The sequence below is a fragment of the Loxodonta africana genome, chromosome 2 (genome assembly GCF_030014295.1).
Source record: "Loxodonta africana isolate mLoxAfr1 chromosome 2, mLoxAfr1.hap2, whole genome shotgun sequence".
In the NCBI taxonomy this organism is placed as follows: Eukaryota; Metazoa; Chordata; class Mammalia; order Proboscidea; family Elephantidae; genus Loxodonta; species Loxodonta africana.
The window spans coordinates 40845505-40859392 of NC_087343.1; the positions used below are offsets into that span (position 1 = coordinate 40845505).

Here is a 13888-nt window from a genome sequence, read left to right on the forward strand (position 1 = left end):
GAACTGCCCCATAGGGTTTCCAAGGAGTGGCTGGTGGGTTCAAACTGCCTACCTTCTGGTTAGCCGCCATAGCTCTTAACCACTTCACCACCAGGGCTTCACCATAAATACAACATCAAAGAAATAAAATTCACTCCAGGTACTGGAATAAAACTACTTAGGTTCAAATTCCTGACTCCACCACACTGAAACCTTAGGAAAGTGACTTAACCTCTCTGTGCATCAATTTTCTTATCAGAAAATTATCATGCATAGGACGTGTTCAGTAAATTATTACTGTTGTGAAAACTGTCAAGTTTGGGATTGTATATATTTCATTAATGAGATCTTTTATTAACAATTATGTTATTAATATGAATATGATTATAATAATAGTTTTAGTTTTAAATATATATTACAAATAAAAAAGATAAGAATATAGCCTCATTTTACAGATGAAGTAACTGAGGCCTAATGTAGTGATGTATATTGTTCAAGACCAGGCTTATATCCTGACTCCACCATTTTCTTGTTGTGTGACATTAGGAAAATAACCTTAAGGTGACTGTTGCCTCATCTGCAAAATGAAGATGATGCTAGTATTGTCTTAGTTTCTAAGGACTGCTGAAACAAAATACCATAGAAGGTTATTGTCTCACAGTTCTGGAGGCTAGAAGTCTGAAGTCAGGGTTTTGACAGGGCTCCACGCTCTCTCTTTCTGAAGGGGAAGATCCTACCTTGTATCTTTCAGCTTAGGCAGCCCCAGGTATTTCTCGGAGTTCCTAGCCTTTCCCTTCTGTGTATTTCTCTTTCCATGTCTATTCTCCTCTTTTATAAGACACCACTCAGAAGGCACTGCGATTAGGATCTACCCTGTTCTGGTATGACCTCGTTTAACTTAACTGGTAACAACAACAAAAACAAACCAAACTCGTTGCCCCCGAGAGGATTCTGACTCCTAGTGACCCATAGACAGGGTGGAACTGCCTCACAGGATTTCCAAGACTGTAAACTTTATAGAAACAAATTGCCACATCTTTCTCCCTCAAAGTGGCTCCTGAGTGTGAACCACCAACCTTTCATTTAGCAGCTGAGCATTTAACCACTGTGCCACCAGGGCTCCTTACTGATAACAAAAGAAAAACCTTAATTTCCAAACAAGGTCACATTCACTGATGTAGGGGCTTGGACATATCTTTCTGGGGGACACAATTCAATCCAGAAATGCCTACCTCATAAGGTTGTTGTCAGGCATAAAATGCTCACAACATTGACACGCTCAAAGCAAGGGCTCAGTACATGATTTTTTTTTTTTTTTATCACTGTTGTTAACTATAAGGTCTCTGGGTAGCGCAAACAGTTTGTTCTAGGCTATTAACCAAAAGGTTGGCAGTTCAAATCCGCCAGCTGCTCCTTAGAAACCCTATGGGATAGTTCTACTCTGACCTGAGTCAGAATTGACTCCACGGCAACAGATTTGATTTGTTTTTTCTTGAATACAAAGCTTATTTTTGGACAATCTCATTCAGCTAGCTCTCTTGGTGAATATCATATGTGCTCTATGCCAGCCCCAGTGGCACAGTGATTAAGAACTCAGCTGCTAACCAAAAGGTCAGCAGTTCAAATCCACCAGCCACCCCTTAGGAACACTTTGGGGCAGTTCTACTCTGTTCTTTAGAGTCACTGTGACTTAGAATCAACTCAACAGTAACAACGGACATATGATTTAGTGAAGCAGTCCTAGAAACTGAGGGCCTGACAGAGTAGAAGCAAAATAAATACTTGTTGAATGAATGAATAAATTAAATACATGAGTGCATTAGGTCCAAATTTTCTTTGGGGACTTTTATAAGACAGTAAAGTATTTCAGTTTCTTACACACAGCTAATTTGAGCCATAACTGTCAAACATACTAGCAATGTTTTTTTACCTTCAGGATTTAAGAGACCGTCTGTGGGACATTTGTGATGCCCGGAAGGAAGAGGCAGAACAGGAGCGTCTTGATATCATTAATGAGAGCTGGTTACAGGACTCGATTGGAATAGCAATGAACCATTTCTTTTCACTCATGCAGGTAAGACCAGCAGGTCAGGATGACACAGACTCTTCCTGACACAGCCAGTTTTCTCACTTAACAACGCCTTTGAAAATATTGGTACATTTAGGACTCTTCTTGCTCATAACATTCTGCCTGCCTGGCATGAGCTCCAGCTTGCCAAGGAAATTAAAAGAAATGAATAATTCTTGTCTGAGCTCAGTAAGCACCAGAACCAGGAGCATCCAAGCAACTACTCACCAGCTTTGCTGCAGATGGCCCAGAGAGATAGTATCTACAACTGGGTTATTCACCTTATCAGCCTCTCAAAGCAAACACCAAAAGGTGGCCAGCCAAAGCCCAGGAAGGCAGCCCTGCTTCAAAGCCATGGGCAAGATCAAACACATTAGGGTTTACTTCCCAAAAATAAAATATTTCTGTCTGTACTGGAAACAGTGGGCCATTTATCAGAAGAACCTGATTAACTTCTATTTGTACCCATGTCTACATGAGTTTTTTTTCCTAAAGAGAATAGCAGTGAGAATAGGGAAGAGGAAAAGGTACTTTTCTAGTCTTCAATTAACTTACTTGAAAAGATACTACAGGAAATGAAAATATTTAGCTGGCAATTCCAAGAGCTTGTGCATAGTAGGTACTCAAATATGCTTTATCAAAAATGACTGATAAATGCTAGTATTTCTAACACCCAAAGGGACAACCCAGGGTGCAGTGGCAAGTTGGATTACAGGAGGCCTGAAAAGTCAGCAGAGATCCGGGGGACAGTAACAGCCACAATGACTACTAGCTCTGGGATCCAAGTGGGAGGTTTAAGGAAGTCAGGATTCCAAGACAAGGAAGACCTATTGAGGAATGTTAGAAGTCTCGATTGGGAGGAGAAGATGGAATCAGAAATAGTTTACTTGAACCAGAGGACAAAACTGGGGCACAACCAGGAAACAGCCAGATCCACAATGCTTGGGCTGTGCAAAGGAATAAAGTGAGAAGCCCAAGTAGCCTAAGCCAGTCTAGGTCACCAGTTTGGGCAAGCAGAGATCAAATGTTGGGAACAGGTGCATCAAAAGCTTATGGGCTCAACAACAAAAAGATCAACAACCCAATTAAAAAATGGGCAAAGAACTTGAATAGACATTTCTCAAAAAAAAGATATATAAATGGCTAACAAGCACATGAAAAAAATCCCATTGGTCACGATGGCTATAATAAAGAAAACAGAAAATAAGTGTTGTCAAGGCTGTGCAGAAATTCAAACCCTCATGCATTGCTGGTTGGAATGTAAAATGCTGTGGAAAACAGTTTGGCAGTGCCTCAAAAATTTCAACAGAATTACCTATGACCCAGCAATTCTACCCCTACATTTGTACCCAAAAGAATTGAAAACTAGTACTCAAATAAATACACACATGTTAATATGCAGATTGTTGGTTGCCAGGGGCTAGAGGGAGGACTGCTTAATGGGCATGGGGTGTCCTTTTGGAGAGATGAAACATTTTGTAACTAGATAGAAATGGCCATTGCACAACATTGTGGATGTACTAATTACCTCTGAATTGTTTACTTTAAAATGGTTAATTTTATGTTATGTGAATTTTACCTCAATTTAAAAAAAAACCCACTTATTATAGCAGTAAAAGCTGAAATCCAAGAGTGAAGGCTCTGTGAAAAGAGATTTTGCTGAGTCTTTCTCAAGATTAGAGCAATATATGCCTCTTTTGGAAATAGTCTATTACAGCTCAGAAATACCTACATTCTGTGCTCTGATCCTGAGCAACTGTACTGAGGTCTAACATCAACTAGGAAAAGATAAGATATAGGGGATGGCAGTGAATAAATGCTAACACTTATTAAATACTTACTGTGTATGTGTACACGTCAGGCACCGTTTTAAGGATTTTGCCTGTATGAACACATTAAACCTATCCTATTCAAAAACCCTGTGCTGTAAATTGTTATCTTCATCTGTGAGGCAAGTGCGGGTGATTGTCCAATCACACAGCTAGCAAACGGCAGAGTTGAGATTTGAACTGAGGAAGGCTGACCTCAGAGCTAAAAATCTTAATCACTGCTTAACCATTATTGTTGCTTGAATAATTGAAGGCTTGCCAAGTATAACAGAAAAGAGCTTTATATTACACTGCTCAGTAGAATTTTGATGGACATTATAGGAGGGTAGTTTTCAGTTCAATACATGAAGAAAGTGCCTAATGATTACAACTGTTCATCAAATAATAGGCCTATGAGTCAATGAGCTTCTTGTTCTGGAAGCTCATAAGCAAAGGTTTGCACATGTTTGTGAGGGAGTGATGAAAAGAACCCACATGAAAGTCTCCCCAGGCCTGTAAGACAGCTAAATAAGTTTTCCTAAATTGGGTTCCAAGGGAATCTAGTCCTACAAAATGTTTCACAAAACAAGGGCTCTGTGATCAAACGACTTGGAGAAGGGCTACATACTCTACTGCTCACTCCCTGGGAGACTGACGATGAATGTTGGCATATTAAGACATGAAGCCCCCACATGTCTGTCAGTTTGTTGTACTGTAGGGGCTTGTGTGTTGCTGTAATGCTGGAAGCTATGCCACCAGTATTTAGATACGAGCAGGGTCACCTATGAAGGACAGGTTTCTTCTGAGCTTCCAGACTAAGACAGAATAGGAAGAAGGACCCGGCAGTCTACTTCTGAAAAGCATTACCCAGTGAAAACCTTATGAATAGCAGCAGAACATTGTCTGATATAGTGCTGGAAGATGAGCCCCCCAGGTTGGAAGGCACTCAAAAGATGACTGGGGAAGAGCTGCCTCCTCAAAGTAGAGTTGACCTTAATGACATGGATGGAGTAAAGCTTTCAGGACCTTCATTTGCTGATGTGGCACAACTCAAAATGAGAAGAAACAGCTGCAAATATCCATTAATAATCGAAACCTGGAATGTACGAACTATGAATCTAGGAAAATTAGAAATCGTCAAAAATGAAATGGAATGCATAAACATCGATATCCTAGGCATTAGTGAGCTGAAATGGACTGGTACTGGCCATTTTGAATCAGACAATCATATAGTCTACTATGCTGGGAATGACAACTCGAAGAGGAATGGTGTTGCATTCATCGTCAAAAAGAACATTTCAAGATCTATCCTGAAGTACAATGCTGTCAGTGATAGGATAGTATCCATACACCTACAAGGAAGACCAGTTAATATGACTATTATTCAAATTTACACACCAACCACTAGGACCAAAGATGAAGAAATAGAAGATTTTTATCAGCTTCTGCAGTCTGAAATTGATTGAACATGCAATCTAGATGCATTGATAATTACTGGCAATTGGAATGTGAAAGTTAGAAACAAAGAAGAAGGATCAGTAGTTGGAAAATATGGTCTTGGGGATAGAAACAATGGTGGAGATCGAATGTTAGAATTTTGCAAGAGCAACTACTTCTTCATTGCAAATACCTTCTTTCACCACCATAAACGGCGACTATATACATGGACCTTGCCAGATGGAACACACAGAAATCAAATTGACTACATCTGTGGAAAGAGACGATGGAAAAGCTCAATATCAGAACAAGGCCAGGGGCCAACTGTGGAACAGACCATCAATTGCTCATATGCAAGTTCAAGCTGAAACTGAAGAAAATCAGAGCAAGTCCACGAGAGCCAAAATATGACCTTGAGTATATCCCATCTGAATTTAGACACCATCTCAAGAATAGATTTGATGCATTGAACACTAGTGACAGCAGACCAGATGAGTTGTGGAATGACATCAAGGACATAATCCATGAAGAAAGCAAGAGGTCACTGAAAAGACAGGAAAGAAAGAAAAGACCAAGGTGGATGTCAGAGGAGACTCTGAAACTTGCTGTTGAGAGTCAAGCAGCTAAAGAAAAAGGAAGAATTGATGAAGTAAAAGAACTGAACAGAAGATTTCAAACGGCCTCTCGAGAAGACGAAATAAAGTATTATAATGACATGTGAAAAGAGCTGGAGATGGAAAACCAAAAGGGAAGAACACACTCGGCGTTTCTCAAACTGAAAGAACTGAAGAAAAAATTCAAGCCTCGAGTAGCAATAGTGAAGGATTCCATGGGGAAAATATTAAACAATGCAGGAAGCATCAAAAGAAGATGGAAGGAATACACAGAGTCCTTATACCAAAAAGAATTAGTCCATGTTCAACCATTTCAAGAGGTGGCATATGATCAGGAACTGATGGTGCTGAAGGAAGAAGTCCAAGCTGCTCTGAAGGCATTGGCGAAAAACAAGGCTCCGGGAATTGATAGAATATCAATTGAGATGTTTCAACAAACAGGTGCAACACTGGACGTGCTCACTCATCTATGCCAAGAAATATGGAAGACAGCTTCCTGGCCAACTGATTGGAAGAGATCCGTATTTAAGCCTACTCCCAAGAAAGGTGATTCAACCAAATGTGGAAATTATAGAACAACATCATTAATATCACACGCAAGCAAAATTTTGCTGAAGATCCTTCAAAAACGGCTGCAGCAGTATATCGACAGGGAACTGCCAGAAATTCAGGCCGGTTTCAGAAGAGGATGTGGAACCAGGGATATCATTGCTGATGTCAGATGGATCCTGGCTGAAAGCAGAGAATACCAGAAGGATGTTTACCTATGTTTTATTGATTATGCAAAGGCATTTGACTATGTGGATCATAACAAACTATGGATAACACTGCGAAGAATGGGAATTCCAGAACACTTAATTGTGCTCATGAGGAACCTATACACAGATCAAGAGGCAGTTGTTCGTACAAAACAAGGGGATACTGATTGGTTTAAAGTCAGGAAAGGTGTGTGTCAGAGTTGCATTCTTTCACCATATCTATTTAATCTGTATGCTGAACAAATAATCCGAGAAGCTGGACTATATGAAGAAGAATGGGACATCAGGATTGGAGGAAGACTCATTAACAACCTGTGTTATGCAGATGACACAGCCTTGCTTGCTGAAAGTGAAGAGTACTTGAAGCACTTACTAATGAAGATCAAAGACCACAGCCTTCAGTGTGGATTACACCTCAACATAAAGAAAACAAAAATCCTCACACCTGGACCAATAAGCAACATCATGATAAATGGAGAAAAGATTGAAGTTGTCAAGGATTTCATTTGATTTGTATCCACAATCAACAGCCATGGAAGCAGCAGTCAAGAAATCAAAAGACGCATTGCATTGGGCGAATCTGCTGCAAAGGACCTCTTCAAAGTGTTGAAGAACAAAGATGTCGCCCTGAAGACTAAGGTGTGCCCGACCCAAGCCATGGTATTTTCAATCACATCATATGCATGTGAAAGCTGGACGATGAATAAGGAAGACCGAAGAAGAGTTGACACCTTTGAATTGTGGTGTTGGTGAAGAATATTGAATATACCATGGACTGCCAAAGAACAAACAAATCTGTCTCAGAAGAAGTACAACCAGAATGCTCCTTAGAAGCAAGGATGGGAAGATTGCATCTTACATACTTTGGACATGTTGCCAGGAGAGATCAGTCCCTGGAGAAGGACATCATGCTTGTCAGAGTACAGGGTCAGCGGAAATGAGGAAGACCCTCGACGAGGTGGATTGACACAGTGGCTGCAACAATGAGCTCAAGCATAACAACGATTGTAAGGATGCCACAGGACTGGGCAGTGTTTTGTTCTGTTGTGCGTAGGGTTGCTATGAGTCCGAACCGACTTCAGGGCACCTAACAACAACAACAAAGATATCAAGGTGTCTTGCAATGGAGAACTCCTTTTGGTATGTTAATGCAGGAATTCTGAAACTATTTGTCCTTGAGAATGTTTTATTTGTTTGTTTTATCTCCAACAAGGTACTCATTAACAGTCTATTTAAAAAAAAAAAAAAAACCATTGTCTTTAACTCGATTCTGACTCTTAGCACAATAGGGTTTCCAAGGAGAGACTGGTGGATTAGAATTCCCCACCTTCTGGTCAGCAGCCAAGCTCTTAACCTCTGTGCTCCTAACAGCTTATAGCACAATAAATTTTAGAAAATGCTATGTTAGATGTTTTCTAAGATTCATTTCAGTTCTAAGAGTCTGTGACAATTAAGAAAAATAGTTACAAAGGAATATTTACTAGTTATCACAAATGTAAAAGAAATTTTGATTAATTCTGCTCAAATGGGAATCCTGGATATACTATGACATCTTTCTCAGATTTAGCTTTATTATGAATCCAATTATCCTTCTTAAAATATATTAATAATTTATATAACATAATCACTATAAAGTGGTTAGCCTAAGGCACAGATAATAGGGCTTCCCCATAACAATAACAGTATAAAGTAGGCTCTTTTATAACTTATCATTATTAATGAATTTAGTTCTCTAAGTTAAAGGGGAAAAGTTAGCTGATTTCTAAATTTATTTATCAAATTATATAATGCCGTGGTTTAATCACTAATAACTTGTATAAACTCTCAATACTTTACATCAATTCCCCAAAGTTATTTATCAATATCCTATTAGTGCTGGAACCAGACAAGGATAACCTTTATCACCACTCTTATTCAGCATTGTGCTAGAGGCCCTAGTCAGAGCAATTAGGCAAGAAAAAGAAATAAAGGGCATCCATATTGGTAAGAAAGAAGTAAAAGTATCCCTATTTGCAGATGATATGCTCTTATACAGAGAAAATCCCAAAGAACCCACAAGAAAACTACTGGAACTAATAGAAGATTTCTGCAAAGTATCAGGATGTAAGATAAACATAGCAAAAATCAGCTGGATTCCTCTACACCAACAAAGAGATCTTCAAAGAGGATATCAACAAATCAATACCATTTACAATAGCCCCCAAGAAGGTAAAATACTTAGGAAAAAACCTACCCAGAAAATTAAAGGACCTATACAAAGAAAACTACAAGACTACTGCAAGAAATCAAAAGAGACCTACATAAGTGGAAAAACATACCTTGCTTATGGATAGGAAGACTCAACATTGTGAAAATGTCAGTTCTACCCAAAGCAATCTATAGATACAATGCAATCCCAATCCAAATTCCATGACATTTTTTAATGAGATGGAGAAACAAATCACCAACCTCATATGGAAAGGGAAGAATCCTCAGATAAGTAAAGCATTACTGAAGAAGAACAAAGTGGGAGGCCTCACACTAGCTGATTTTAGAACCTATTATACCACCTTGGTAATCAAAACAGCCTGGTACTGGCACAACAGATACATAGACCAATGGAACAGAACTGAGAATCCAGGCATAAATTCATCCACTTATGAGCAGCTGATATTTGACAAGGGCCCAAAGTCCATTAAATGGGGAAAAGACAGTCTCTTTAACAAATGGTGCCAGCATAACTGGATATCCATCTGCCAAAAAATGAAACAAGACCCATGCCTCACACCATGCACAAAAACTAACTCGAAATGGATGAAAGACCTAAATATAAAATCTAAAATGATAAAAATCATGGAAGAAAAAATAGGGGCAATGCTAGGAGCCCTAATACATGGCATAAACAGAATACAAAACATAAACAACAATGCACAAACACCAGAAGAAAAACTAGATAACTGGAAGCTCCTAAAAGTCAAACACTTAACGCTCATCAAAAGACTTCACCAAAAGAGTAAAAATGTAACCTGGGAAAATTTTTTTGCTACAACATATCCAATCGGGGTCTAATCTCTAAAATCTACAAGATACTGCAAAACTTCAACAACAAAAAGACAAATAACCCAATTAAAAAATGGGCAAAGGGTATGAACAGGCACTTCATCAAAGAAGACATTCAGGCAGCTAACAGATACGTGCTCATGATCGTTAGCCATTAGAGAAACGCAAATCAAAACTACAATGAGATACCATCTCACCCCAACAAGGCTAGCATTAACCCAAAAAACACAAAATAATAAATGCTGGAGAGGTTGTGGAGAGACTGGAACACATATACACTGCTGGTGGGAATGTAAAAATGGCACAGCCACTTTGGAAATCTATTTGGCACTTCCTTGAAAAGCTAGAAAGAAAAGTACCATACAATCCAGCAATCCCACTCCTTGGAATATATCCTAGAGAAATAAGAGCTGTCACAGGAATAGATATATGCACACCCATGTTCGTTGCAGCACTGTTCACAATAGCAAAAACATAGTAATAACCTAGGTGTCCATCAATGGATGAATAGATAAACAAATTATGGTATATTCAAGCAATGGAATACTATGCATTGATAAAGAATGATTGGAGAAACATCTCACAACATGGATCAATCTGGAAGGCATTATGCTGAGTGAAATTTATCAGTGGCAATAGGAAAAATGTTGCGTGGGACCGCTACCGTAAGAACTCAAGAAAACATTTAAACACAGAAGAAATCGTTCCTTGATGGTTACTATGGTGGTGAGGGAGGGAAAGGGGAAATCACTGAAGATAGTAGACAAGAATTATCTTAGGTGAAGGGAAAAACAACACCTAATACAGGGGAAGTCAGCACAACCGGACTAAACTGAAAGCTAAGAAGTTTCCTGAACACAACCGAACACTTCCAGGGACAGAGTAAAAGGGGCAGGGGTCTGGGGACTATGGTTTCAGGGAACATCTAGGTCAATTGGTATAAGAAAGTTTATTAAGAAAATGTTCTGCATCCCACTTTGGTGAGTGGTGTCTGGGGTCCTGAAAGCTAGCAAGTGGCCATCTAACATGCATTAATTGGTCCCAACCCACCTGGAGCAAAGGAGAATGAAGAACACCCCCAAGACACAAGCAAAATATTAGACCAAGAGACAAAAAGGGCCACATAAACCAGAGACTCCATCAACCTGAGACCAGAAGAATTAGATGGTGCCCACCTACCACTAATGACCACCCTGACAGGGAACACAACAGCGAGGCCGTGATGGAGCAGGGAAAAGTGGGGTACAGAGCTCAAATTCACTTAAAAAGACCAGACTCAATGGTCTGATTGAGACTAGAGGAACCCCAGAAGACATGGCCCCCAGACTCTGTTTTAATCCAGAACTAAAACCATCCCCAAAGCCAACTCTTCAGACAAAGATTAAACTGGACTATAAAACATAAAATAATGCTCGTGAAGAGTTGCTTCTTAGTCCAAGTAGATACACGAGACTAAATGGGCAGCTCCTGTCCAGAGGTGAGGTGAGACGAGGCAGAAAGGGATAGGAGCTTGTTGAATGGACATGGGAAATTAGGGGTGGAAAAGGGGAGTGTGTTGTCACATAATAGGGATACCAACTGGGGTCACATAACAATATGTGTATAAACTTTTGTATGAGAAACTAACTTGAGCTGTAAACTTTCACCTAAAAAAATAAATAAATAAAGCATAACTAAATTATATACATATATATATGGATTTTTTATATCCAATTAATGCTAATTGGGTTACATTTGCTTTCTACTCATTGTCAGTGTGGCATTGTGCATGTTCTCGTGAATATAATTTAGAAGACTCATTTTCTCTTTATTGTTTTACCCAAACAAACCTGAGAAGTACATACACTTACTGTCTAACTGTGAGATTAGCCTACTATGACTATTTTAAAACTCAATTTGTGTTCTTTGCAAGGAAAGAAAAATGTTTAGTTTTCCTAGTCATTTCCAAATGCTAGCTTGCAAAGTTACTTAAATACATATTCATGACTTAAAATCCAATGAGATCATTTAAAACATGTTCTATAATTTAAACCAATGTATGAATGGCACTTTTATTTTAAAACCTGAAATCAGATTAACCAAATGAATTTCTTCCTGTCTCAGTTATTTAGCTAGCAAAGCTTAATAATGCAGAGAACTTTTCAGGAGCCATTTGGTTTATTCTCTTATATATCAAGAACAAACTTATTGAAATTGTCCTAGTCTTTTGTTGTAGACTACAATATAAAAGCAGACATTTTTATTTTGTCCTGAACTGTAAATATGGCAGTATAAGAATATTTCTTGATGTTTTATTAAATAAGTAGCAACATTAATTGCCTGACAAGTATGGGGATCCTTTTATGAATATCATTGGGTGAGGGTCAGCTACGGGCTTTGAGCACTTGGTCAGTTTTGGTCTTCTTGCCCTTTAGAAAAAAATGTTGTCGTTTTTAGGTGGCGTCAAGTCAGTGCCAACTCATAACAACCCTATGTATAAAGGACAAAACACTGCCTGGTCCTGTGCTGTCCTCACAGTTATGGCAACATTTGAGCCCATTGTTGCAGCCACTGTGTCAATCTATCTCATTGAGGGTCTTCCACTTTTTTGGTTGACCTCCTACTTTATGGAGTACGATGTCCTTCTCCAGGGACTGATCCCTCCTGATAACATGTCCAAAGTATGTGAGACAAAGTCTCCCCATCCTCACTTTTAAGGAGCATTTGGGCTGTACTTCTTCCAAGACAGGTTTATTTGTTCTTCTGGCAGTCCGTGGTATATTCAATATTCTTCACCATCACCATAATTCAAAAGCATCGATTCTTTTGCAGCCTTCCTTATTCATTGTCCAGCTTTCACATGCATATGAAGCAATTGAAAAATACCATGGCTTGAGTCAGGCACACATCAGTCCTCAAGACATTTTCTGTAATTGACTAGATGTTGTTGGTGTTAGTTGCCTTTGAATCGATTCCAACTCATGGCGACCCCATGTGTGCAGAGTAGAACTGTTCCATAGGCTTTTAAAGGCTGTGACATTTCGGAAGCAGATCTCCAGGTCTATTTTCCAAGGTGTCTCTCTGTGGGTTTGAACTGCCAACCTTTTGGCTGCAGGTTGAGTACTTAACTGTTTGTGCTACTCAGAGACTACCATTAACTAGATATAAAGTAGATATCATAAATTTATCTGCTTAGTGCTTCTCTGTTTAGACCCTCAGCTACTGATTTAAGTAGCTCCACACGCCTAGTAGGAGAACATGTTGGATGACTCGAGATCTACATGTATGGTATTCAGCATTCAGCCTTACCACCAAGGGAAATGACCTGTGCTGACAAGGGAGTCGCAACATGCTAATAATTAATACTAATTGCCACTGGCTCCTCTGTGCTCTTCCATTTTCCTCAAGGCACCTGCTGGCAATGCCAGCAGAGGGGTTTAGCTGTGAGCACCAGAGAAATTGTCTCTCTGCCACATACACTGAGTAAGGAAGGAAACTGTGGAAAAAGAACTGTTTGTTATCAGTGTATTTTACCATTTATATTCCTTATCATTTTATCACCTTATGTTACCAGAGGAACAGGAACGAGTCTTATATATTTTGGGTGTCTCCCAAATCAACTAATATGTTACCTATGGATAGAAATCAAATGTTTGTTAATGCATTGGGTGATTGACCACAGGACACAGAAAGAATTTCTAATATCAAAATAATGAATAAAGTGCACTACAGATATCATACATGCTGAACCTTTGTCAACAATATTAAGAGCAGTAGAAATGTTATATTCTGAAGTCAAGTGGAAGATACATATAAGGACAGAGAGGACAAAGCCACTAGTTATCTTTAATTTTTATGGAATTTTAAATATCCACATGTGGTGAATTCTATTTCTTAATTTCCAGAAAATTAATTTCAATCTAAATGCTTTTAAAATTGTTCTTGGAGAATTCTACGTAGGTAATTCATACAGCTCCGTTTGTTCTCTCTTGGGTATTAACATTCACATTTCCTCCTAAAGGCAGAACTGAGCCGTTTCCAAGATACAAAGAGACTCCTTCAGGATTATTACAGAGCAATGGAAAGCAAAATCCCAGTAGAAGACAATAAGAAATTTATTCGAGTCCCATTGCTCCAACTGGATGGTAAAGATGTTTCAGAAAACCAGCTTAAGTAAGCTATCGTGTTCCGTTGCAATTGTTATGA

General features: G+C 39.0%; 1 protein-coding gene across 1 annotated transcript in view; it reads left to right on the plus strand.

The window, feature by feature from the left end:
* The window catches only part of SPEF2 (sperm flagellar 2), a 219544-nt gene that overhangs the window by 136873 nt on the left and 68783 nt on the right, over positions 1-13888 (plus strand). The window contains 2 exon segments of the mRNA XM_023545418.2: positions 1916-2053; positions 13704-13855. Of these exon segments, the coding sequence (XP_023401186.2) occupies positions 1916-2053; positions 13704-13855 (290 nt within the window).